This window comes from Malurus melanocephalus, unplaced genomic scaffold (assembly GCF_030028575.1).
Source record: "Malurus melanocephalus ecotype Western Australia unplaced genomic scaffold, MMel_1.1 scaffold_21, whole genome shotgun sequence".
In the NCBI taxonomy this organism is placed as follows: domain Eukaryota; kingdom Metazoa; phylum Chordata; class Aves; order Passeriformes; family Maluridae; genus Malurus; species Malurus melanocephalus.
Window position 1 is genome coordinate 3,984,891 of NW_026623253.1, and position 27,677 is coordinate 4,012,567.

At 38.1% G+C, this 27,677-nt stretch overlaps 1 protein-coding gene across 1 annotated transcript in view; it reads right to left on the bottom strand.

The window, feature by feature from the left end:
• The window catches only part of LOC130588942 (ephrin type-A receptor 6-like), a 379,324-nt gene extending 352,444 nt beyond the window's left edge, over positions 1 to 26,880 (bottom strand). Inside the window, exon 1 of the mRNA XM_057389986.1 lies at positions 26,778 to 26,880. Coding sequence (XP_057245969.1) covers positions 26,778 to 26,880 — 103 coding nt within the window. The remainder of the gene's footprint in view (positions 1 to 26,777) is intronic.
• Between the last annotated feature and the right edge of the window lie 797 nt (positions 26,881 to 27,677).

The following is a 27,677-nucleotide window of genomic DNA, read 5'->3' on the forward strand; positions in this document are numbered from 1 at the left end:
TTAGATATCTTTCATAGAGGGGACCAACTRCTCAGCTGGTTTCTGAAAATATTTCAGTTCATCTTTGGTGTTTGTTTTCTTCTCTTCATCCCCCTCCTCTTTCCACCCAGAAAACGTGAACCAAATTTGATATGTACTTTATTTTCAGCTGAGTTTCAAGTTACACCTTGGTCCTTCTCAAATTTATCACTATCTATTCTGAAGATAATTTCATTCTCTAATACTGGATCAAATAAATAATGAAATAAAATAAACTATATGTTACTGCTAAACCTGTCGATCTGCAGACAGAAATATTTTTTTTCTACAAGCAGCATCTAGGTTTAAAGTATCATTTCAGTTTTACAATTTTTTCTGGTAGCAGGGCTGCAATTTAATAAGTATCATCCAGGTATTCAAAATTAATACTTCCATGAAACAAGGAAATACAGAAATACAGAAAGGAAAACTAATTCATTTCTTCAGTGGAGCCTSAATTAATTAATTCCTTGCCTGAATTAATCAGGTACTACTTGAAAGCTCAAAGCTATACATTTAAAAAATTAAAAACTAGAGTAAATTCATCACTCAAAGTATATTAAGTTTAGATTTAGTTCAGCCATGATCTAATAATATTTCTTGTATACATTTACCAAAATCATTCCCAATGAGTAATTAAGTTTTGTTAAACAACAATTTCTGCTTTGTTAGACATACCAAACCTCTTGAATGCTCACATATTCTCACCTCTAGCTACCAAATCAGTAAAAACCTCCAACTGGAGAATTCAAACCACCAAACAACTACTAACCAGAGCTAGAATGGTATCAAGTTCAGAGTCAGAAATGAAAATCATAAAAATGAAAAGACTGTCTTTCCAACAGCACATGTATTACAAGACATGCAATAGTTATCAAAATCTTGAAAGATTAAGTAAACATTCTGTTTATGTCAAAGAAATACAAACTCCAGTACAGCTGTGGATTCAGCAGGGCCTGCTACACAAATGAGGACATGGATAAAGCAATAAAATCCTCGCACACTTCAGTAATTTGGAGGTATCTACATGCTAGACTTCAGTGTGGGACAGAGATACCCAAACTATCTTTAAACGAGGTAATTAAGAAGCAGTCTATCCCCAGCAGCACAGACCTGATGGCAGACAAATCTGCACTGCCAAGAAGCTTCCAACTCACAGCTTTTATGGCAGCAAATTCCCTCTGCCAAAGAGCTGCAGGCTAAGAGGGATGCCAGCATGTATACATCTGAATTACAGACAGGAGTGGAGGCTTCCCCTCTGCCTGCAGGATAGGGGAAGTTCCAAAAGAACTGGAAATTCACACTCAAAGAGACTACAATGAGATGGTGGGCACTACACCTATTAAAAGGAGAAAATTCCCTAAAAAGTTAATGGAATCAGGAGACCATATTTATTGACCCTTTCCCCTACATTTACATATTTATGCTCCCTTAAATGCCACAAAAAGTTCCATTCTTCCTTAAGAAAAAAGGAAAGTGGCCATTATGGACGAGCCATTAGCTACCACCATAAACAAAAGTGTGTCTGGAACKACTGCAGTGAATATTTTATGGAAAAAGCTCTGAGTACATTAGTTGAGACTAAGCAATGTTATTGACATYTGTGACATCTGACCTCCACTTTGAGCAGTCACTTTTCTGAGGTGATATCAGCTCTAAAACTTGTACAATGAGTAAGAGTTTAAGTCTGCCATTACAAAGTCACGTCACCATTCAAAATGAACTCTAAGATCTTTTAAAAAATCTCTGGATTAAAAAAACCCTCCGATTTAGCACTTGAATGCCCTTCCTTAAATAACTGAATTTGGGATACTGCCACTTGYCCAACAACAATATACAGACTTAAACATATACTTGTAAGCCTTGTTTAATTAACTGCACAGTTCATAATTAGAAGTGTTTAGCTTTGTTTTCCAGTTCATACCTCAATATTATTATAATTCATCACATCATACCGAGCTTCAGTTTCCCTTCTTCTGGACATATCTTACACTGCTATTATTAGACTTTACAACTGAAATTAATCTTTTCAGAGGTTTTGCCTGGTCCCAAGGAAACGGTTTTACTTAAAATTACCATGAGCAGAGCTCCGAGGACTGACAGTGWGGAATTTTAATTTTAATTCCAAAGTAATCTTCTAAAGATGAACTCTGTAATTGTGTCTGTATAACCAAGGAAAAAGCCTTCCAAACAATCCTTTCACCAGTTTCTTCTTTCTTTACACATCTCCAGAGAGGAGATGTGTAAATTAATACAATTGGTAAAGGATTTTGGCCACCTTCATGGAATGACAGTCTGATAACTGATCACCCAGTTTGATCTGCTCGTTGTAGCCATCCTACTTGGAGTGGCTAAGCCTAAGATTTGAAAGGAAAACAGAACAACACACAGACATTAATTTGAAGACAGTACTAATAACTCAGGAGTCTCTCATCTGTACTGCGTGAAAGATACACAGAAAACCCCGGAAAGTTTCAGGATCTTCCAGCAGGGTAGGGAGACATTACAGACAACACCTAGAAATGGACAAAACTGGTACCTTTTCTTGTCCCTGAAAACTTTATTATTGACTGTAAAGTTTATATTTATAAAACAAACACACAGCTTTTGAAGTCTCTCACTTCCAGCCCTCAAGAGAGTTGTTGYTCTCTTCTGACATGTCTGTACTTTCTTTCAGGTTTTATGGTTTTTATTTTTTTTCATTTTTAAAAGAAGGATCACATGCAGGATTCTGAAATCATTCCTTTAAACAATATGTATTAAGAGCCATGGCTATTTTCATATCCTGTTTATGTACCCAAGGTCACCTTAGCCTATTTTTTGGTGCAGCAGTGCACTCATAGGCTGTTATTACTCTACAAGATCACTGTCCTATAAAGATTATCTCCTTTTCATAATTATTTTTTTTGTTTGAGCTCCTTTTTTTTTCTTTTGAATGTAGAAAGATCCATTTGTTTATAATACAGCAATTTTCATTTGCAAGGGCTGACTTTTCCTAAGCAATAAAGTCTGCCCACCCWCTTTCTTTCTTTACTTGCTACTCTTTTGTCAGGTATTGAGTTTATATTTATTTTCATGTTACTGTTGAAAAATGTAAGAATTTTGACTGGTTTATAATGAATATCTCAAWTTCTGTGATTTAACAGTCTTTAAAACTACTTTAAGGTTTCTTAGACCTCAGGGTTTTTTAAAATCCGGTTAGTTTAAAAAAACATCAGCTTTTTAATGTCAGAAGACTGTCAAATTTTGTTATAATATTAAAATGTCTCAACATATTATTTCTGTGGCTTMCCTGCCTGAGGAAGACAGAAAGAAGAAGGAAATATGCAATATCCAARTCACCTTGGCAATTAACGTGCAATCAACTGGGAAAAATTATTTAAATGTTTGGGTTTATGACCAGGCCTGTTTTCCACAACAAAAATAAAGTGGCATTCATTATATACTTATCAATTGAATCCTTTTCCATAATTTTCCTTATTTTGCATGTAACAGCTATCTGGTTTAGACAAGATTAATGAGATGCAGTAATAAAGTATGAGGAGCACCTGTCTAGATAGCAATTCTGCTAGGCAAGTGTACAGGAGTCACAGCAAATCAGAGAGAAAACAAAGTATTGACAATGCTGTTTGCCTGAGATAAGCGGGATTAGAGCCAGCAAAATAAAGAGAGTAATCCTTCCAGTCTCCTCAACATTTCCAAGAGTTTTATGTTAGACTCCAGGAAAATCCTTGCTACCCTACAGYTGAAAAGAGGGAGAGCTGTGACTAATTGGGAAGCTGGGGAATCTCTACTCCAGGAGGCTTTTAAGACTCCTTGAACACTGTCAGGCCTGGTTTCTGCATAATCTGCTGTTGCCTTGGGGCAGAGTGGGGGAGATAAATGACTTCTCGAATCCTCTCCAAATGTGAGTTTTATAAAAATCTAGTTACCTGGTTAATGGTGCTTCCCCTTTCTTTTCAAACCACAACTCGAACACCTACGCTTTTCCAATATTTCTGAATTCCCTGAGTCCCCAAACTCATTAAATTTACCATCAATAGCCCAGAGATGTCCTCAGCCAATTCTTTCAGGAGTCCTGGAAGAGAACTATTTACACCAGATGGGAAATACTTCATATTATTCACGTTACATGAATAAATCACTAATTTTTAATTTTCCCAATTTTAAACACATTATTTTCTGCCTCTTTCTAAAAATAGTTCAATACCATTCACACATATATTTTTATTCATAATATGATAGAGAAATTCCCATTATCCCGAGTTTTTGAGACTTGGGCTTTCACCTAACACAYTTTTTATTTTCAGTTTACTGCACTTCATATTTTCTAACATGTATTAATTTCCACAGGCATCCTCTCTTTTCCATTAATTATTRGAAAAGTTTATATTTCTAGTTTCTTATTTCATATGACCTCCAATGCAGGTTGAGCTGTTATCTAAAATTGGCCTTTTTTTTACTGAACAGTCATTTCCTAATCATGAACTTTTAAAAGGAATTTCCCTTTTCAGCTTTTTTATTTTCACATTTTATTTGCACACTCACACAAACACATTTAAAATGCTCTTCTAATGAATGAGAAGTGGCCAGAATAATTTTTCATGTACAAAACCCAACATCCCATTCATGATACATTCCTCTTCTAAGTGCTAAGAAATTTGCAATGTTACTGGATGGGATGTTATTGGATAAATGCCTGTCTTTATCTTGGAGGTGTTTTACTCCATTACACGAGGTCTCCAGTGAGGCTCTTCAAAAACTAAATCCCCTACAGCACCTTTTTTCTTTCCATACATTACATAMAGATGCTTAAGGAATAATTCCCCTATTTTCTCATTTGATTCGGTCATGTGTTTCAGTCTTGCTGTTTCTTAYGACTTCCCAGACAGATATAATTTGAAATCCTGTGACTGAGAAAACAAGATTAAAACCAGCAATGGCTCTTCTGCAAAAAAAATGACACCATCCACCTTTCACACTCAACCTTTTCCCCTAGAACACCTTACCTATTTCTTAGCAAGATAACTTTTAAATGAAATTAAAATTTATCATATTAAAGAGACAAAATAATTATCCTTTCCATACCTTACATGCAAAGTTGCATGTTCTCCCCAGAGGGGAAGGCTGCTGCAGTCCTACTGCTCCATCTCTCTCTGGAATGTAAACCAACATTTTCATACCCAATGTTTCAGTTTTGCAACATCCTTTTTTTCTCACTGCCTTCATTCCATTCTCACTTTAAAAATCAATGGGAACCCCTTTATTCTCATTTTATGTCCTTATTAGCATTTCACACCATTACAGACTCCTCAGTTACATCAGTAACATCTGCCTTTCTGAGAGGAGGATGGTAGATTTTAAAGAAAATTGGCAAACTCCGTTAACTTTAGGGTTTAATGTATCCAACCACAAACATATTTTAACAAGAGCAATTTTCTTTCCTTATRTTGTGGCTTATGGTTTCTCCCTTTGTTTCCTTTCTTGGGAATTTTTCTTTCCCATTTTTGTTGCTGGGATACACTGATTGCCSGGTCATCCTTTTGATGGCAGGGCGATTAGTAAAGACAATAGGACCTACACCCCACCCAAACGACCTTGCTAAGTACTGGGAAGGGGTGTGTGTGGGTGTGGTGGTGGCGGGTAACTATATATACTGCCCTGCTTGGCTCAGAGGGGGGTTGGCCTGCTACCTGTGGAGCAGAGCTCGACTGCTCTTTGGTTCCTGTTTTGCTGCACTGTGATCTTCTGCCTCGATCTGAGCCAGCCGGGACCTGCGCCATAGTGCTTCTGCAGTCACCGGGGAATCAGGTGAGCATCTCTGTGTGAGGCTGTCACTGGGTTTGTGGCTGAGCTGGTTGCTGCTATTGTTGTTATTACTTATTTTCACTKTGTTATACATATTAATAAAACTGTTATTCCCTTTCCCCCATATTCTTGCCTGGAAGCCCGTATTTTTTTTTTTTCCAAAGCTATAATAAGTCAGAGGGAAGGGGGGGTCATATCCACCACTCCAAAGGGCGGTCCCTGCCTTTATTGGCAAAACACCTGTCTTTCAAACCAAGACACCTTACCAATGCCACTTCCCTGTAAAATTTCAAAATTTCAAAAGCAATTTCAACACTTTAAACATCTATCCAAATTCTCTGATAATCAATTATTGTTATTCATGCAGCCTGTCGAACACACCTGCACCTCGTCATAATGKTATTTTAAATTACATTACTGATATTTACACTTTTTTCATGTTAGGGTCAGAAAATACTTCAACATTCTAGACAATTTAAGCATCCATTTTATAATTTTGGAGTTAAAGACATAGTAAGATAAAAAATATCGGAGAGGGACCGAGTTATTTTCAATAAATACTAATCCTTACACTCAAAAGAAATAAAAGTAAAATTTTGTGTTGTTTTTTTTTCTATTATTTTAATCCCTGTCTATAACACAGGCAAATATATCAAAGAAGGAGGAGAAATTAAACATTTTATAAGGTAAAAGAATGTAATACCAATCAATAAAAGATACAGTCTTTCCCAGTAAGGTGGATTCCACATTTATTTCACCAATAACAAGTGGAGATCACTTGATACATTCAGTGACAACAAATGCATGGAGGAAATCTGTCAGTGCAGAAACATGTGACAATTTCTGCACTGAAATCTTTCTAGGATAACAGTTACGCTGCCAAATTGTACATGATTAGATCTTCACTTATTCTGTCACCTAACAGRTTATTTTGCTCTAAGACAACTGTAAACATTTTGTATTTTGAGGTCTCACATAGGCACTTGCTTCTCCCATGTGAGTCTTACTCATCAGCACAAGAAAAAAATAAAACTACTGAGGTAAAAACCAAGCATACTCACATCTAAAATGAATGGGCTTACCACAGGAAAAGATGAGGYCTCAAGTTTTCCTCAGGTAATTGGAAAACGTGTAGATAATATCCCACCTGTCCTAGACCGTAAGAGAGCTTTTTCCCCAAAAGCAGTGTCAAAGTGATTTCAAAGTGATTTTGTTGATCAATGCRCTTTCAGATGGGAAAGTAAGGCAGAGGAAGGTTGTGAAATCCATAGCTCAGCCAGAAGGGAAGAATTCCTACATTTGTATTGCGCCAGAGGGGGCTGAGCACTGCAATGTCAGCCCTGCAGGACAGGCAGTGAACACAGAACCAAGTCCTGGTAGGAAGAGACAGATTGCTCTGCTTTAATGTGYTCCTCGCAAAGAATGAGATGGGGAAAAAGGGGATCCAGGTTCACCAGGGAAACAGTGTGTTCTTACCATTGACTCAGCTTCAGTTCCTAAGATGCTCCTTTACAGCACAGATTGCAGTTAAAATGAAGTGACATAAATTAATGCTCTTCACAGCTCCAGAAAACAATACCAGAGGTGTGTAATTTTTCTAAGGGTTTCACACGTGAGATACAAGGAGATCAAGAGCTAACCCTGAAAAAATAGGAGTCACAAAATGATGATAGGAGCCCAGGTATGTAATAATTTTTATTCTGCCTTGAAACTACTARTTGATATTCAATTCACCATCATGTTCATGTCAACAGTAGATTACCAGGCAGCTTTTCCTAAATGAACATGAATACCTGACAGTTTTGTCAGCCGTGTTTATTAACCTGAGTATATCTTCATTAGGGAAATTAGAAACAACTGAAATTCAGACAAATGGATTTATCTTTCCTTGCATTGGTAAATGACTTGTGCGTTGAAGCCAATTCTCTTAGGTTGGGTCCAATGCTAAATTTAATATTCTTCACTTTGCTGTTAACCTTTTMTACTCAGCAATCTTACAAGCAGTTTCTTTTATGTCTTTTACTATAATACTTTTTTTGAGTGGTGATAAAAAGAACAGAATGTTTATGTCACAACATCCCTAAAAGAAAAAAAAAAACATCATACAGAAGCTTTTTGACAATTATAACAACACCCATACATAACTGTCAACCAGACTAATTATAAAGTTAACTCCATGGCTATTGCTCCTATACTTCAGACTTTTCGGGAATTCCTCTTCAGGAAGTGGGGGTAGAAACTTCCTACTGGAATTCATGGGCATCATCAAACCCACCTTAGACACCCATTCTGCCTTGGACTGCTCTGATCTAAAGATGGAGCCTCTCTAATAGGAAAGAATGAGATGGTATTGCAAAGGTTTGTTGCTTTTTCCCAATGCATACCTGGGAAGGTTGATATAGAAATATCTTTCAACCCAGTCATCCGTCTCTTTTTTAAGTGGAATGGARAGTGTGGAGTGTGGAGTTTTCCTCAGCAGTCGCTTTAAGGAATGAAATTCTGACAACAGCTGATAACGTGTCAAATAGGGACTGGGAGGACAGATGGCCACTGTTTATTCAAGTAGTTAATAACTATAATGAAAAATTAGCAGTTTGGTGACTCCAAGGAACAAAACAGACAAATGTTAGGAGACGGACAAAGGCTGAAGCAACTAAAGAGAGTTTGTTCTTGACTGGCAGCACAGCTCCATGAAAATCTGATTGAGATTCTCTGGCTCAAGAACTAAGGCAAGGAACCACTCCAGCATTTTTGATGGAGCCCTTGAGTGTGGCATGTTCAGAGCTGCAGAGTTGGCTTCAGCCAGGCTGAGAGTAAGAACTGGGAAGCTGAAACTGGGACACACAGGCAAATCTGACATAGGAACAACAGTGGGGGAAGTTCCAGACATGGAACACAAAGGAGGGCTCTTCTGCAGTGCACAGACCTGCCCACTGAAGCCAAAGACTTTGTTACTCCCTCACCGTCTACTACTACTGCTGTAGTTCAGCTAACTTTTTTACTCCAGGCTGCTAAATCAGYGTTTACCTACATTTAGTACATATTTTCTACATCATAAAAAATGAAATGGAGTCATTCCTATTTTGAAGGCAGAAAAACTACAATACAGAAAGCAAAGCAGACAAACAGCCCAGAAATGGCAGATCCTGACTCGCCTGCTTTTGCAAGCCAACAGGAATGTTAAGTTTGTCTGTATGAAGTGGTACAGGGGCTGGAAAAGCACAGCTGTTCAATCCCCATCTGTTGCAGAGCTGTGGTCTGAACTACCACTCAGAATTCATCCACAAGACATACAAATGAGCCTCCAGAAGTGACAGGACATTTATTGGTATCCACTCCAGACCTATGGCAATGCCACATAAACAGGATGGAGTTAGTATTTCATACTAAACTAAAAAGACATGCGCCCTGATCTTTCTATTGACCCAGTGTCCTTGTTTGGGCTGGGATTGTTTCTTTTCTTTGGAGTAGCTGTTGCAGTGCTGTGTTTTGGATTTAGGATGAGAATAATATGGGAAACACACCAATGTTTTGGTTGTTGCTGGATAGTGATCACCCCAATTTACAACTTTTCAGTATCTCTTGCGCTGGCAGTGGGCAGGTGCACAAAAAGCTGGAAGAGATCAAGGCCAGGACAAGTGATCCAAGCTGAAATATCCAAAGGGATATTTCATGCCCCAGAACATCATGCTCAGTGCATAAACYGAAGGGTGTTGGCTGGAGGGGCTGATCATTGCTTGGGAATGGGCTAGGCATTGGATAGGGAGAGATAAGCAATTGTGTTGTGCTTCACTTTAGGTTTTATTAGGTTGTTGTGCTTTTCTTCAGTTTTATTTATCTCTCTTTTTTATGCAAACTGTTGTTGTTCTTCTATTATTATTATTATTATTATTATTATTATTATTATTATTACTATTATTACTATTATTACATTTCATTTTGTTTCCATTATTAAATTGTTCTTATCTCAACCAACAAAGTTTTACTGTTTTTTAATGCTCCTCCCCATCCCACCTCAGAAGGTTGAGGGATTGAGCTGCCTGGTCCCTGCAATGTGCCAACAATGACACCTAAGAAARCAAGTGGCATGCAAGGGAGGACTACTAAGCTCACGTGTGGGTTTTTTTCTGCTGGTTAGAGGTAATGACTTTAGCTGTCAGTAGATAAGGCAAGTCATCAGGAGAGCCACAAGCTGTGGGCATATCAAAGCAGAAGCAGTCATGATTTTCCAATGTGTAAATGCTCTCAAGCAAATTAATCCGGTTTTCCCCTTTGCTTCTTGAAGCAGTATCTCATTTGTTTGATAAGTTATCTGCCTGAAAAGTGATGTATTTAACATAGTTGGCCTTAGTTGCTGTAGTCTGGAAGTGACCATGATGTACAGAGAAGGAATTTAGTAGACATCATGAAAAAACCTACCAGGAGGGAATAAAAGCAACTCAGAAAATGAGGTTAACATTTGGCTATACTACGTTTATTTTAATGCAGAACCTCAAAAATATCCCAAAATAAATGTAACTTCTTAGAAAGCAGAGTTGTTACATTGATGACAAATATTCCCTGAGATAACTCCTAGGTTTGTATTCATGATGTTAAAATGTTTCTTATCTCCTTTGATTAAATATACACATAGCCAGTCAGTTTAATGTTTTTGAGGTTTGTAATTCTCTTTCACATCGTCAGTCTGTCAAGCTTTCCACTAGCTCTTTATTTATAATTTATGGTGTCAAGCACCAAGTTTTCACAGCATGAACATTTTACAGGTGCTAGGTCAGGCTGTCAAGCTAAAGTACATGCTAATAATCAGTAGCTTTGAAAAATCTGGTCTCTTTACCTACAGTGGAACATTAAGCATGAAGGCTCAACATTTTTATCAATTAATCAGGTTTGAAATACTTTTAACATTATCAACAAATAAACATACAGCATCTTGTCACTTACTTGACAGGAAATAAGTTTGACTATCTACCAAAGATCAAATTACTTTAAAATATTGGGACAGCATGGAGTACTCACCTCTACTGTGCACAGATTTTGAGCTTTGAATGATATACTTTTAATGTACATTCATGGAYATTTAAATTCTAAAGATAACTGAAGAGCATTAAACAGATCTGAGAATGCCATCATTCAKGTATTAAACTGTTACACCTGATCTATTGAATAACTGGTCTCCTATTCCATAGTATATAGTTACCCTCTATTTTCTTTTGTGACTATAACATGACCTAATTGGAGAAAATAAACTATTTTTTCTGATTTCACATCAAGAAGTGAAAGGAAAAAGACTGCTTTTCCATACTTTTAAAAWTTTTTTCACATTTCCAATAGTGCAAGAGGTGATTTGGACAGGTACAGCATTGCATCRGTAAAGGCAAGTGCTGGAAAAGCAGCAGCTCTCTGGGACTTGGCTCAAAGCACCGCTTCAAAGGGCTTCTTGAGACTTAAGTGCCTGTTACACAACCCAGTGATGCAAGAGCAATGTCACTGAGGATGGCTGGAGCACTGCCCAGGGACTTTGCAGGCAATGCCAAATATAGACTATATAATAATAAATGCACACTGCTAGTGAAGAAGACAGGAACCTCTATGTCTGAATGATTACCACAAAGGAAATGTTTGAATTAAAAAGTGCTTTATGACATTTTTCTTTGAAAACTTTTTTTTTAACTCTTTTGCCATTCTGCCTGAAATGTCTGAGCACAGAAAACATGAGAAGGGGATGAACAGCACCACGGCTGTGGAGATGAATTACTTTATTAAGGGAAAAATAGGCAGTAATTTAAAAAAAATATTCTTTTCTCCTATCTGAAGACTACAGTATAATGAMAATGCTCAGTTTGTCTGGGAAGGTCAACCAGTACACCACAGAATTACAGAATTTTAGAACAGTTTTGGTTAGAGCTGTCCTCTACAGATTACCTGGTCCAACTGCCCTGCCCTGGGCAGGGACACCTTCCACCATCCCAGGATGCCCCAAGCCCCATCCAACCTGGCCTTGGACACTTCCAGGGACCCAGGGGCAACTACAGCTTCTCTGAGCAACCTGTGCCAGTCTCTCATCATCCTCACAGTAAAGGAATCTCTTCTTTATATCCAATCTAAATCTACCCTCTTTCAGTTTAAATCAGAGAAGAGAGAGGCTGGAAATAAGAAAAAAAATTCATAATGGAAGACAGAACCAGAGCTGAAGGAAAACAAGGATTGGAAAATGCTACACAGCCAGGAGAGGTACTGAAAAGTGGTAACATATTTAAAGGYTGTACAGGAACACAATGAACATGGCTGCTAAAATGAAATATTATTATTCCTTGYACATCAGAAATGAGGCATGAGTTGGAAAGCAGATGCAGCTAACAGGTTTTGCACATATTTGCTTCCATTAAAACAACTAGTCGCCACAACTTTATCTAGAATCCAAAATATGTCATCAGTAACTGATTAGTGTAAAATTATAGATCGCTATTAGTAACTTACTTGTGTAAAACTCTAAATGATTGTCTTTCAAAATGCAGCAATTTACCAGACATCTAAGACAACTGAAGCTGTCTTCACATCTCATTTCAGACTGCATGGCAAAGGGCTGTCTGAAAGAAGCAAGGTTTCATTTTCATTAATGGTAGAGTTATTTTGCAGTAAACAATTTCATAAATCCTTGATAGARTTAGCATACATTAAATTGAGTCTGTTGGATCTATGAATAGTTTTAGGCCAAGCATTTTTTTATTCCATGTAGTTATTTTTTTTTCCTATAAAAAGCATTATTAAGATTTTAAGGAGAGTTAAATAAGGAGTCAGATAGTGAAAATCATAGTTAAAAGAAATATTTTATGGTTAAAATTAAGTATATCATTAAATCCCTAGTTAAGAGAGTCAGAGGGATAGCATTTAAAGTTGAATACAAATTCATTACACAAAGTTTGTAAACCCACATTGATCTAAAGCCTCCTTTATTACTAGAGCTAGGTACCASCATACCTGAGCAATTTGAAATTCTTACTCCTCTCACTTTCCCACCTGTTCAAAATCATTCTCGGCCTATGAATAGAATATTTTCTCATGGCAGGTTTCTCCACACTCTCCACAAATGCAATCAATTATTGTTTAGTGCTGTTTCCCACCAACAATAATGAATGCCTTGATCAGAATCTTAGTGTGCTTTTTTGATTGCCCACAGTCCCTTCATTTCCAGCACTTGCTCTCAATCAGATCAAGTGATTTAAATCTCATACCTAATTTAAAACAGATGAAGGAGGAATTAAATATGCTACATTCGTGTAAATACCAAATTTATAACAATGAATATTATCTTTTATATTGCTACACAGCTTAATTTATTTCATCTAAGAGCAATAAAACAGAGTAAGCACCCAATGATTCTAATAGCCAAGCAGAATCGTATTATGGAAGAAAAAGCTGACATCTGAATTATAATGCATTAAGGTAAAATTACAGCTGAATTTGAGGATAATTTCATTCAATTTGACTTCAAAAAAGAAGTACTTCTCTCAGCATTATTTCAGAATGATACAAACCAAGAAGTGYTTTGAATCTATAAAAATTATTTATGTTTTCTTTTAAGTTATCATTAMATTCCTGTTTGTGTGACAACACCATATTGGTAGAAAACATTTTAGCTTATCATGGGCTTTTTATTGTATAAATGTCAGAAATAAAACTGGGCTAGGGAACAAAAGTTGCAAAGGAGTTTTTAGCTGCCTTCAATAGAGAGCAAAATGTGAGTAATTCATAAAAGGCATGGTTTTGGRACAGACAGATTTAACTGTACAACTCATGGTGCAATTCCTCAAAGAAAAGTCATGAGGCTGATCTTATTTATTATTCAAGTAATGTCCTTGACCAAGATAGGCTTGCTCTAATGAGATTATTTTCATGGAAAAGTGGGGAAGCACTGTCAACTCAGGCAAAGGCTGAAACACTATGGGGGGGCAGGGGGGTATGGGGAGAGAAGGAATAATTCTTCATATCTGGGATAATTAGGAAGGAAGGACATAAAATATGAGATGCCAGACAATCCAAAGGGAGCCAATAAGAATTTCTTTTATGAAATGGGAGTCTAGCAGCAGCCAGAGAAGATAACACATCTGCATATTAACTGCTGACAAGCCAACCAAGCACCAATCCAACAACATGGGAATGAAAGAGAGAAAAATCACACAAAATCTCCAGTATTCATAACAATAAATATACTGCTATAGCACAAAGTACCAGCAAAATCTCACCAGCAGAGTTGTATGTTCTGGCCATATTTTTTTTCAAGRAAGAGTGAATTTAACCGGATGAAGAACAAGCAAAGGCAACTGTAACTGTCAAAGTGATCAGAAATCTCTTGAGTGAAAGATGAAAACTACACACCAAGACCTGAAAGAACAGATGTGACTTCTCCTACAATAGTGAGCTGGATAAAAAAAAGAGAATGTAAAGATTAAACTTTGGGACAATGCCAGCACAAGCATAAATTAATAAGAACCATTCACTAAAAAATGCAGCCCATAAATATATTTGAATTTCATAGCACTGAAGTTCAGGACAACCTTCCAAGAGGAGCAATGAGGGAACATGGCTTAACCAGTTTTAAGATTAAAATCAATAGTTTTATACAGCATCACAGCAGGCATTTGATTGTGGTAACAAAGCTCTTTCCCAGCCCTGTGTTACAGAGCCTCTCAATGCATTGTAAATAATCTGGGAAGGTTCTACTATAATGCAAATACAATTCTTTCTCTTAAGAATAATTTAAAAAAAACACTTGCAATGCCAGTAATGTCACGGTGACCTATCTTCCTCACTTCCATGGAAATGAAGCCATTTGCTGACCTTTGAACTGACTTTTCCATTGCTAATTTCATTTCCTGTCTTGGAAGTCCAGGGTAACCTCTCCCTCCAATGCATTTGCCTTTGGATCACAGTAAAAAGAACTTAAATAATAACTGAATCCTCTTCACAGAATTTCAATATAGATCTCTCTAAACTACTGCATTTATCTTTAATATAAGTGTCCAAAGGGCATAATCCACATTATGGACTAACAGCCTGTAAAACTGCATTTTATGAACTGTAGCAGTTTTCAGCAATAAAAATAGAATCAATGGACTCTAGTTGATAACATTTCTTTTCTACCCTACATTGGAATTAATTTGATTTTTATATTTTTAAATTATGTACATTTTAAAAAGCACTAGAACCTGCTTGGAGCCTACAAATCTCTATGCTTAAAGCTATAGATGACATATTATTAAATAAACGTTTTTCCACCAGACTAGACTAAAAATTTTGTCAATTAGAATACTCATGTAAGAAAATACAGAAAATTAGATTTTTTAAAATCTTTTCTTTGTTCCTATTTTCCTCCCCTCCCCTCCCTTATCGAAATGTACTGTTCCATCTCACTATCTGACAAAAGCATAGCTCACTGCTATTTTAGCTTTAGTAATAAAAATTCATTACTTTACTGTAATGAAAACCATACTGATGTGCCTTACAATTTCATAAATGTTTGTCTAGTCAAAGAACACTACCTTCATGAAGSTCACAAAATAGAATTTTCCTTTATTGTTAAAGCATTTCATACCARGACTATTTCCTTATCTCTTTCTATAGTTTTCTTGTACTTTAAACCAGATTTTAACATGTATCCCATACAATAAAGCCCCCAAAATCCAAACATTCAAAGTAATTTATTTTTGTCTATTTTGAATAACTGAGCTACTACCTGGCAGCTCAAATAATCAGGTAATTTGGATGATGTATTCACTGAATTTGGTGCAATCTTATCTGATGGTAAGAACAGATATCAGAAAAAGCATTGCTTAGGTCAGAGAYTCAAGCACACAAAATCACAGTTAAAGGTAAAATATATTTGTGCAAAAGACTGAACAGTTCTTCAATCACTCTTTCCACAGACTGATCATCAACTCATTAACTTTCTGCTTTCCTGCAGACACAGTAAAAAAGATGACCCTTAACTAAGCAATGCTTAACTGAAGGGTATTTTATATTTTAAATAAATCAAACCCTGCACCTTTGATTTACAATGTATTCTTAATTTAATTTACACAACTGAGTGCAGTTCCAGATGATTCACTTCAGCCATCCATGTTTGCCAATGGACATAAAGTAAACTATCTTTGTGCAAGGACACTTCCCAGCGTGACCATTCACAAGGCTCTGGTACTCCCAGCGCCAGAGATGCCACTGCTGGAACAAGCACCCTCCACAGCTGTGAAAAGCGTTAAAAACTGACCAAGAGGAGGAATGAAATAATAAACAGCTAGGTATTGGTGGCAAAAACTGCCTAGAAAGATCAAGCCATGCTCTATATTAGGCGCACTTTTTGGTATAATTATTAAAGGGCAAAGAAGTAACTAAAGACCATAATTCCAATTCTCTTCTCCCTTAAAAAGAATACAAGCCAGGTACAACTATGCTTCAATTGCTGTGGAGTAAAATAAGTGGATGAATGCAGGACAGAAAATCAGTTCTTAAATTATTCTGGACTTATCTAAACATTCAAACAATTCAGAATTTCATAGAAAAAGAATTAAACAATTTTTTTAATGTATCACATAAAACAAACTAGATTATAAACCATCCAGCCCTCCAGACTGAAGCCTGAACAATCGGATGAGCTGTATAGTAATTTGTCTATTAACCTTTACAATGTGTGTCCCATGATCCACCTGAACCACAAATGGAGGGGCAAATGCAAATCAAGAAGAAGACTGTCTGTTGTTACTAGATTTAACATAATCTATGTGCATTTCTAAATGTCAACATCTAATCAAGCCTAATATATTATTGATCTTCTTTCCTGTTTTCAAAAYATTCATCTGCGACACAAATTCCCATCAGCTTTTATTTCTTCAGGCACATCTCTCAAGTATAAAATACATCTATCAGACTACAGCTACTGTAAATAATTTCCTAATTTGCTTCAATGTAATGCAAACTGACTAATGTTAAGACCTTAAACATAACTGAAAATCCAAACAACGTGTTACAAAATTTGTAAGGAAAATTATTAGTGGTGAAGTGAATAGGGTAAGTGTTACTAGAACTTCTAATGTACTGTGTGATATTCAAGGGATGCCATGAGTAAAGAACAGAGTGGGAAACTGCCTACAGGTATGACCTCCATCCCTCCATCCACMTCCTCTATGGTTATGGCTTGTTACTTAACTCTCTGAACTTCTGACACAGTTTTTTCCCTTCTAAACATTTTCCAAACTAAAACAATCTATTTCAAACCCTATGTTTGAAGTGGACTTCTACCAAAAAAAAAAAAAGTTCCAGAAGCAAAAGAAGGGAAAATGCTTACATTAACCCAAGCTGCATGTGTTCACTACAGCAACTGGAAATTTTGGCACTGCCAGAGATTAGGGCTGCTTCCAGCATTCCGATCTTAACAGAGTCTATGTAACAATTTGACTGTGCTGATAAAACTTACCACCAAGCAACTAAAAATACTCTTTGCTCAGATTAGGGGGCTGCACAGGATATTTGATTTCATCTTCTGCCTTCCAAGCCAACRAGCAGAGAACATTTTCAACCTGTAATCTCTCCTCTCAAACCTCTGAGAGACTGGAAGGACCAGATACATCCCAAAACAAATGCAGCAAAATACGGAATGGAACCATGAAAAACCATGAAAAGAAAATAGTGAGCAGTGATGGACAGGAGCCATCTAGTAGAAGAGTGAGGTTAAAAAGGTAAGAGAGGGAAGAAGGAAATGAAGATAAAAAGAGACACAGAATGGGAGGTTATTACCATTACASCTGTTATGCAATCTATAGGGGACAAGCCTGGTATAATACCTGAAAATAAGTCTATTGTTACACTCAAGTTTCAAAATTCCTTTGCTGCTTAATGTAATCTATTGCAAGGTGCATGTTTTCATTATCATCCAATGCTTACACCCTGGAAGATGGCAGCTCTCTTGCTGTAAGTAATTCAGAACATTTAGCAGAGGATTACACTGTCAATCTAAATAAGCACTCTATGTGAATGATATGTGAAGAGGGAGAGAAAAAAATGAAGCTTTCAAAATATAAAATTTGCAGTAGGAAAGTTTGCATTACCTACATTTTTACACTAAGGAGATTAACAAGTTCCACACTCAAAAGTCAGGAAAAGCCAGAGCTGAAGCAGACCCTATAGCTCWGAGTCTCCATCAAATAGAGCTGGTATCAATGATAGGGGGAGCCAAACATTTTTCTGGACCAGCTGGCCAAAGTTTCTGCTGTGAGGTTCAGGCCATGCGTTCAGGAAGGCTCTTAGGAGACCAAAACATGACAAGAAGGTTTCAGATCTTTAATTTGCAGGGCATAATTCTACTTCATCTGCAGTCAACATTTTGAGAAACTGAGTTTTGATGTATCATGGATTTTTAAAATAGGAAGACAATGTTCCTAGCAGAGAAYACCTTAGTTATGTACAGGCAGAAAAAATAACAGTGAGTTTCACTGCAGGCTACACTGAAAGCCAAAGGTGCTGTATCTACCTCTGCCACCTGTGTGAACAGATCAAAAATTAATTCCTTGGAATATGCACTGGGTGTCACAGACTGGTCACCTAAATGAAAAGCTTAAGTTTAACGCCTCTCCTCAGATTAGTGACTATAAATACACGAGGGCTCACTCAGAAGAATATTGTGAAAATAGTTTTGAAGAGATTCGACGTTGGAAAAATTACACGCAGCTGAATGTTTGCACAGAACCTTGGACTAAATAGCAGTGACAAAAAATGCTGGATTCCTTCCAACCACCATTCATCTTTCTACACTATATGAGATGCCCTTTAGAAAGTCTGCAGAAAAACTGGAGTTTATAATATCATTATATTCATCTGCATCAAGAGGAACCATTAAAATGACATAGAATACCATCTGATTTCATGGTTGCCTTTTGCAATCCCACATTTCTTCAGATACAGCTTTTATATGATACCTGCATCTAGTAGACTATTTTYACCTTGTGTAGTGCACCCAAACACTCCTCTTCCTTTGAATACAATACCATCTTACAAAGGCAAATTCTTACTCCTAGCATGAGATATGTATCTATGTTTCTTAATGAAGAGAATTAGGTTAACTCTTTCTGAAATTGTGTCTGGAAATCTGTAATTTAATGACCTTTTTACCACATACCAAAATCACAGGGTAAACTTTCCTGCTTTGTCTCAACAGCAACAGTTTGGATTCCCATGGCACCCGAGGGAGGTTGAGTGYTTGGCTGGAGAGTTCATGAGTGCCACAGCTCTCTTCATGTTTCTCTATTCCTAAATGTTAACAGCATTCCTATTTACCTAAATGAAATGGTCCTCTAAAAAATGAAGACCACTAAACTAGATTATTATATCTAAAATAATGCTCTAAGTGGGTGTTTCTCCTGTATCATTCTGGCATAGAAGTGTTTAGCAACTTCTGCAATACAAACAAAAGCAATCTACCAGAGACAGAGGTTTTACATTTTCCTTACTCTGCTTTTCAAAGATCTTCAGCAGGCAAACACAGCAGAGTATAAAGGACTATGCAATTTTATATGGTCCCACTTCGTTTAACAAAAGGTACTGAATTCAAACCACATTTTGAAATATGAATCCTTCATCCAAATGCTTTTCATGCATTTCAATCAGTTTCCAGCCACAAATACTGGAAGCACTACAGAAGAAAATAGCTATGTCTTCTTTGATATTTTTTTATGTTTTAAAAATATATTTGAACAATTCTAAATTTTAACAGATTTTTTTTCTATAAAATCTGATTGTAAACCAGCAGGTGAAATCCACTGGGAAAATTAGCCTGGGGACATTCAGAATGATAAGCACTTTTACCCAGMTTAAAATGCTAATGCATTATTTTATGGAATGCCTTCTAATTTGTTCTTTTATTCCTTTGTTTTAAGCAAGAAGCAACCAGCAGCCAGAGAATACAAATTGCAGCAGCAAGTGCACTCTAACCAAGGGTCCCCAGCCAAAACAAATCACTCATTACATGCATCAATGCTACTGTTTGCTCTATGTGACTTTTCCCCTTTTGTTCTAGGTGCAGAAGCCATTAAATGGATTGAGGCAGCGGAGCTCCCAGCAAATTCACCTTTTAACTATGCTCTCATTCTGTGTGTGCACCTCCACAGGGGGCTGCTACCCACTGCCCATCTTTCCTTCTGCAATGAAGTGACACAGCACTATTTTAATCTAAAACCTGTGTAATGTCAAAAAAACATGTTGGCACAAGGAATGCTGTGTTACCAGTGCAGTTAACAWGTCCACATATTAAAATGCTCCCTCTGGATTGCAATGTTTATGTCAGTGCTTCTCACCTAAGTATTGCTCGTGCTCTCCCACTTCCCCTCATTAACGGGATACTGCTCATTAAMAGGATACTGCTCCACTTGGAGAATCTGTCCGCAAACACCACACACCTTCAAAGAGTGTCTAAGACTCAGTCAACTAAGAGCAAATAAAATCACCTCTCAGGAGAAAAAAAAATAAATATCTGTCAGCTTCTAAGAAGTCTACCTAAACACAAATCAGGAATTTCTAGGTAGAGACAAACTATATTTTAAATCCTCAGATTGTTCTACAGAAATGAAATTTTATTTTCAATCTAGTATAATCTACTCATATAATAAGTGCTTTTGAATCTTAAAAACCTGACCCCACTTGACTGTCATAAGAAATGTCAGTCAATAATATGACAGCATTTTTTAATCTAGTCTTAATTTAAAGATCAAAATACCCCTAGTCTCTTTAAAAACACGGAATAAATATTGATGCTTGATATATTTAGAATGGGAATGGATCCATAAAAGAAAGTAATAGTAGCTGTTGGCTTGAAGGCAGAGGAGTACTATGACCTCCTGTAAAACAATTGTTTAAAGAGCAGGAAACTTTGTATAGTATCATAAACCAGAGGGGAAGAAATACACACACATTGTTTGGGCAGTGTTTTTTTTTATTTTCTATAAAACTATCTACAGTCTTATTAAAATACCTTTATATATTAAATTTAACAAGTCTCAAATGGTTAATTTGTACCATTAACAAGGTATTCAGCACCTTTTTTTTTACGGGACAGAAGTTTAGTCCAAACACAGATATCCAAGACAGTAAGTGAGAGAAATGCTAACTTAAGGAAGTATTACATTGTATGGGTGACACAAATCAGCAGAACTTTCCTGGTGAGTAGGAAAATCTTTAGGAGGTTTTGTTTTGGGTTTTGCAGAGACAGTTTTGGGGTTTTGTTTAGGTTTTTCGTTTTTTTTTTTTTTAATAAAATGGATTAGCCAGCCTCAGTTATAAAACATGCAGTTTATTTAAAGCCAAGACTGGTCCCTAAGCTTTTCACTGTAAAACATGAAAACTAGTACTTAGGTCACAAATGGCTGCTGGATTAACTCAAGTGACTTCTCTTTAATGATAATTTTGAAGAGACTTGTTCTTATATATGGGAATGATGAATAGCTGACCTATACAAAAGGTGTTGCAATATTGGTAATGAAAGCATCTTTGGAACTAAATTAAGGATAGCTGGAATAAGTGTTAGGAAGACTAATGAGATTACGGGAAATGAATGAGCCAAAGATAATTTCYGTCTTTAATTTTAATCACCTTTGTATGGTCAGAAAGAAATCATTAAAAAAAAATATTTTTATCATGTGAGAGACATCTTTTCAGCAGTAATTTTCAGTTCCAACACCTTACCACAAAGACCAACATATCATTTACAAGTTAAAAACCAGCTTCTGAACGAGTACTGTTCACAACAAATAGTTTTTTTGTTGACCTCTCCTGCATTATAATATGGCTTCTGGAGGTCAGGATAGATTCTGGATAAATAATTTATCCAAACTTGTCTATTTCCATTCATTTTATCTTTCTCTCTCTCAGAGTTCAGCATGTTAACAGGCATATCAAACACAAGGCCAGCCTCRTCTATGTCAACATCAAGTGGGGGAAATCCAAGAATCCTAATGAAACATTCCAGCTARCACACACAGCTGGAGTAAGAATATATCCTAAACCAGAACATATCCTAAACCAGAATATATCCTATCCCATGCTGTAATGGGATAYAAGCATAATAAAATGCTTCCCATATGCATATGTATAATTTTCTCTAATCCCTGATTAGTTAAATGAGATTTTAAACATGTTAGACTTCACATTAAAAAAAAAAAAAGCCAACAAAATGGGTATTGACTCTGTATCTCACTAACAACTTACTGAACTTTTACACTTTTCTACAATTCTCAAGTAAAAATAAACAAACCCTCAAGCAGAGTTAAGATCTAGAAGTATCTATCTGGAAATACAAAGGAGATTTTAAAAAKAAAACCTCTATTTCCTACATACTTTTTCCTTCTCTTTTTCCTTTTTGAAAGGAACAGGTAAACTTTTCAGCTTGTCAAAGGAAGTGTTGTCTGACCAGAGAGATAAATTTGTAAACTTCAGGAAACATTTCAGTTCCTCTGTGGTGTTTTCACTCCTGCAAATTGCATCAAAACTACTGTACTGATTTGGTTTTAAACTGTATCTGCTTAAGTTATGCATTAATATTTAATATTTTAATACTAATCATTCTCATTTGTCAAAAAAAAATTAACAAAATATCCAGACAGGACTCAGTACTTCCAAATAGAACACTGGTAACATATCGTGAACCATTAATTGCAAATCTGTTCATTTCATGGCATACAAATCGAGGCTTTTGGATAACAAGTAATTTCATGCATATCTGCAACAGAGGTTCCAAAGTCTTCACTAGCACACACGTCCATATGAATGTGGGATTTTAAAAGGGAAAAAAATATTTTTAAAAGTTTCTTAAAAACTTGAAAGTAAAACATAATTTTTCTTACAATTTTATCTACATGCTGTAAAGGGAATGGCACACACTGYAATGTCTTTGTTAATTTTGTTTGCTCATTTTTCTGTAATTATGTAAATTATTAAAGCAGGAGCTGGAGAACTGAAAAGCAGAGTTCACCAGGACTAGTAAAATACAGGCAGCAGCACAGCTTTCTCTACAGTACTCTAATTAAGAGATATCCTCTAGCAGTAAAACATTAGCTTCATTCAGAGTGAGGTTCAGTCTCTCCACACTTAGTCCTTGGTCTCTTCATTGCTACAGAAAAATATCTGAGTTCTGTAYTCAGAAAAAGTGCCTATATGTGGTGGATTGCACTTCTGTAAAAATAAATATGTGAATAAAAATGAGCCAACTTCTTTGAACTGATGAATAACTCAAGGTCATTAGTAATCTACCTGATATTTTACTACCAGAATCAAAAAGCTTTATTACCTACTTTGAGCCACCCAATTTACATCAAGTGCAATCATTGTGRAAATAATGGCTATATGAATTTCAGAACTGACATTTGACATTATTTCTTATTTTAGGGTTTTTTTGTAAGAAGGGAAAAACAAATGCAGGCKCCTCTCAGAGGTATGAATAAAAAGACCAGCTTTGCATAACCTGACAAGAAGTAATGATACCTGGAAACTGAAAAAAGCAACAGCTTTCTTTTACACTTCACTAATAGATGTGACTTGTTATGAACTCTGCAAGTTCTAGTTGCCTTCAAAGATTAATTGTCTGGTGATACATAACAGCAGATAAAACCTGAAAGGAGCCAAGGGATAAAAACTCTTTCTGGGTTACACATATGTAGAAACAAATGTTTTTGGATTTATAWAWATGTAAAAACATTAATGTGTGCACACTTAGCACAGGATACAGTTGAGCCATTACCTGGTGTGACCTCTGTCTTGAAAGCTCTCCCATGTTTCACACAAGGAGCTGCACAGGTCAGATGCCATTATCTGTAATTTTAGGTATGACAGCAATTACCCAATTCATTGTGTTCTGGCAACCACAGAAAAAAAAGCTACATCACAGCATGCTGAAATCTTGCACAGTAACTTGTTCATACTGGATGTCACAGACAACCATTGAACATTGTATGAATATGCACTCAACCTCCACCATTAATTGAGCCTTCTGTTCCAAGCAGTTCTGCCACACACTGCAGTGGTCACYGCTCCTATGCAATTCCATGGCCTTGCTTACCTACAGGGCTTTTCAGAGCACTAAAAATTAGCCCTTGGCATGGTCATAATATGTTTTTGAACTTCACTCCATGAAGATGAATGAGTAAGTTCACTTCCTGGTCAATAGTATTGTTTGTGTCTGCCTTGCTACAGATACTCTAAGACACCACACATTGATTTACTGGGTGAAGAATGGCAGCCTAAGAGCCTCAAAACTAYATAAAAAATATGTATTTCTTTCTGTTTGACAAGAACAAAAAAGATTAATCCAAACATAGTTATAATAACAATTTGTATGACCAGAGCATCTTATTTTTCTGCAAATTCCTCTCTAATAACAGGAAACAAACCATTAAGAATGATGTGGAAGGGCTATCTGTTTACCAATCCAAATTAATAAACCTATTTCCCTTTAATCCTTTTCCAAACGATCAAGAGACCCAAACAAAACATTCTTTTGCAATTTACTCTTAATTCTTGTATGTTTCTAAACACAAAATAGAATGCCCAAATATATTAGATAGTAAAGTTAATGTATCATTATTATAATCAYTAGTGAAAGCCCAAGAGCAATTATTGCAAACATGCTTTCAAGATGTGCAGGCTGAAAATATCACTCCAAGGAAAATCTAAAGAAATTATATTCCCTCAAAAGATTTTAAAAATTCTTTGCATCTGGGATTCCAAGTGTTACCAAYCAGCATTTTAACCTTGCACATTTGAGTGTTTACACAATGGGCAGCTTCTTTATTGTAGTAATTTTCTTTCCTTCAATTCCTGGATTTAGAGAAAGTTATTGTTAATCTTTTTRCTAGCATTTTATTATCCAGGTAGGGTTGTACTTATTAAAGCACCTGTATTAATTCAGTCGATTTTCAGTTCACCTGTGTTTTGTTGAATTACATTTATTATTTGATTTCTATGATGGTATGGCAGTGTCAAAGGCAAGAGGCTGCTTGTTCTCCTGGAAGTTTGGAAGCAATGTGCAGAAAGAGAAGTCACACAGAAATAAGAAAATTCACCAGTACTCTATGCAGCCAACACCACAACACCTGGACTTGCCGGGAAAAATTACATCAACATCAAGAAAACACTTCATCCCYGACAGACTTTTGGTAATTATTTTCCCCATCCTTCACTCGCCTTTTMAAACACTATTTAAACACTACTAATTTAATCCTAGAATATCAAATACTAGTTTAGGAACCCAAGTTGCATTACTTAATAAAAATTCTTGTCTTTGATGCATATATTCTGCCTTAGCTTATTCTGCCTTAGTTCTACAACACCAAGAATATATTTTTTTAAAACTCACATTCATGTGTTGTGTTAGGCCTTGTGGTAACGTAGCAGACATTAGCATGCACTAATGCCTGTAACATCAAAGGAAAACTGTATKGTGCCACTGTGAGAGTCTGATGTCTTCTAAGACACAAAAAAGAGCAAAAACAGCCCTGAAATGATTGTGTGCTCTACAATTATAAACTGGAATTATTCATCATATTTAGCATGGGAGAGGGTAAAGGAATAATACTAACTTAGAATGTCCTTGCCGTAACTCAGCCTTATGGCACGGGGGGTTTGTGGTTATGCTTTAGTCTTCCCTGTTTTCTAGAGATCTTAATCTCTGATTTTCCTGTTACTGAGATGGATACAATTAACAATGAAAAGACACTGCAGAACAAAAATGTTAAAATACACAAACTATATCTTTGATAGTACTSCACGACTAAATCCAGTTTTCTTTCATCATTACTTTCCACCATTGCCAATTTTAATGCTCCTTTCAACACAGCAGGTAAAATAATTTCTGTCAGTAGTAACATCTAGAGCTACCCTTCAGTTCCTGTATTTTCAGCCACATCACACTAAACCCTAAAAAAAGCCAAATTGTACAAAAATAGTGTTCAAGGTACTCAAGACTCTCATACTTTAGAAATAGATACATCCTCTGCAACTTAAATAGAGAGACGTACATAAAAMAAACAGTTGGGGAAATTCTCTGCTCTATCCAGATGTTTGATAACATGTAACATCATGTTTCATAGTCAGGTCTAGGCTTTTTTTTCTCTTTCTTCTAACAAAACATTGTATCGTCTGGGCGTGCTATGCATTGTTATTAACAGGATGAATCCTTTCTTAATGCAAAGGTAATTTTTTAAACGCACAGTTTACAAGCCGAAGAATTAAAATACCATCTTCAGTGAGATCTGATGAGCATGCATCTCTTACAAAGGTTTCAAATGGGGTTTTTTCCAGACAATCAGGCCGGTAGTATGCGAAAATTAGATGTTAAGGACAGTCAGGCACCTTTGAACAGTTTGCTCAACAGCAGCAATTCCCCTTAAGGCGCGATGAGCCGCTCAAACACATTCTGAAGGGATGGGCAGGACTGAAGTAAACCGTAAACCCATATTTCAAGMGAAATGATGCTACCACTCCACCTCGCAGGGTGGTAACTTTTGGTTCCATGCTTCAGTCCCAAACTCAGGCGGCTGTGGGTGCCTGGGGTGCCAGTGGAGAGCTCCCGGCAGCCGCGAAGTTATCGCCGGCGGGGGAGCCCATCTCGCCCTGCCGGGGCGGGGCGGGMAGCAGAGCTCCGCTGCTCCTCCGTCCCCAAACACCCAACTTTTGGGAGGCAGGCGGCAGGAAGGGGTGGCCGCCGGGCGGCGCCCGGTCCCGCATCCCTGTGGCCCCGCATCCCTATGCCCCCGCCGCATCCCTGTGTCTCCACATCCCTGCGGCCCCGTCTGCAGCCGGGAGAGGCCGAGCCGGAGGCAGAAGTGCGGACCCCTCCCTCCATCCCTTCACACACGGCGCCCGCCAGAAAGTTGCAGGGGGGCCCGCACCGCAGCGCGCCCGCGGCCGCCCTCACTCACCATGGTTGTTGGCGACGTGCCCGGCGGCGGCGGGACGCGCTGTCAGCAGGGGGAGGAAGAGGCCGACTCTCCAGAGCAATCCCCTCACCTCACTACACCCCATGGCTGGTGCCCGCCGAGCGCCCCGAGCCCTCGGCCCGCCGAGGATGCCCGTCCTCCTTCAGGCCGGGGTGGATCGCCGCCGCCCCGCCGGGCTGCGCTCCCTGCTCTGCCGCCGTGGGCTGCGCGGGCCGGGCCGGGCGCATCCACCGCCGAGGTCCCGGGGCACGGCAGCAGCTCGGAGGGCGAGGGCGGGCGGGGGCGCCGAGACCCCCGCTGCCGCCCTGCCGTGAGGGGCGGCGGCGCTGGGAACGGRGAGAGCTCCGGCAACTTCGAGGCTGTGGCGGCGGGAAGGGGGTCGCGCCCCTCTCCCTCCGCCGGCTCCTGCCAGTGGCTCCTTCAGCCCCGCAAGAGCACCCCTCTCAGGCTCAGCAACCTCCTGCGCGGGAGCAGCCTCCTCCCGCGGCCGCGCCGCACGGTGCCCCGCATTCCCGGCCGGGGCTGGGAATTTCTTCAGGTTCCCACGGTGGAGCGCGTCGCGCCCGCCGCCGTGCGCCCGGGGCAGGAGGGCAAGAAGGGCCGGCGATTCCTCACGCTCCCCGATGCATCAAGGAAACTTGCAGAGCGGCATCCCCGACCCTCCGCCGCCGTGCCAGGCTCTGYCGCTCGCCCCTCTCAGTCAGTCTCTGTCTCTCCCCCTCTGCCGCGGAGCAATCAGAAACCAGGCGGCTCTGGTGTGATGTTCGCTGCTCCCTCCTGATTTGCGTGCCGCGCTGCCGGCTGCAGTTTTTTGGTGCCGCCGCTCCCCTGCCGCCCGCGGAGCGCTCGCCCCCTCCTCCGGCGCGGCCGCGGGGCCGCCCC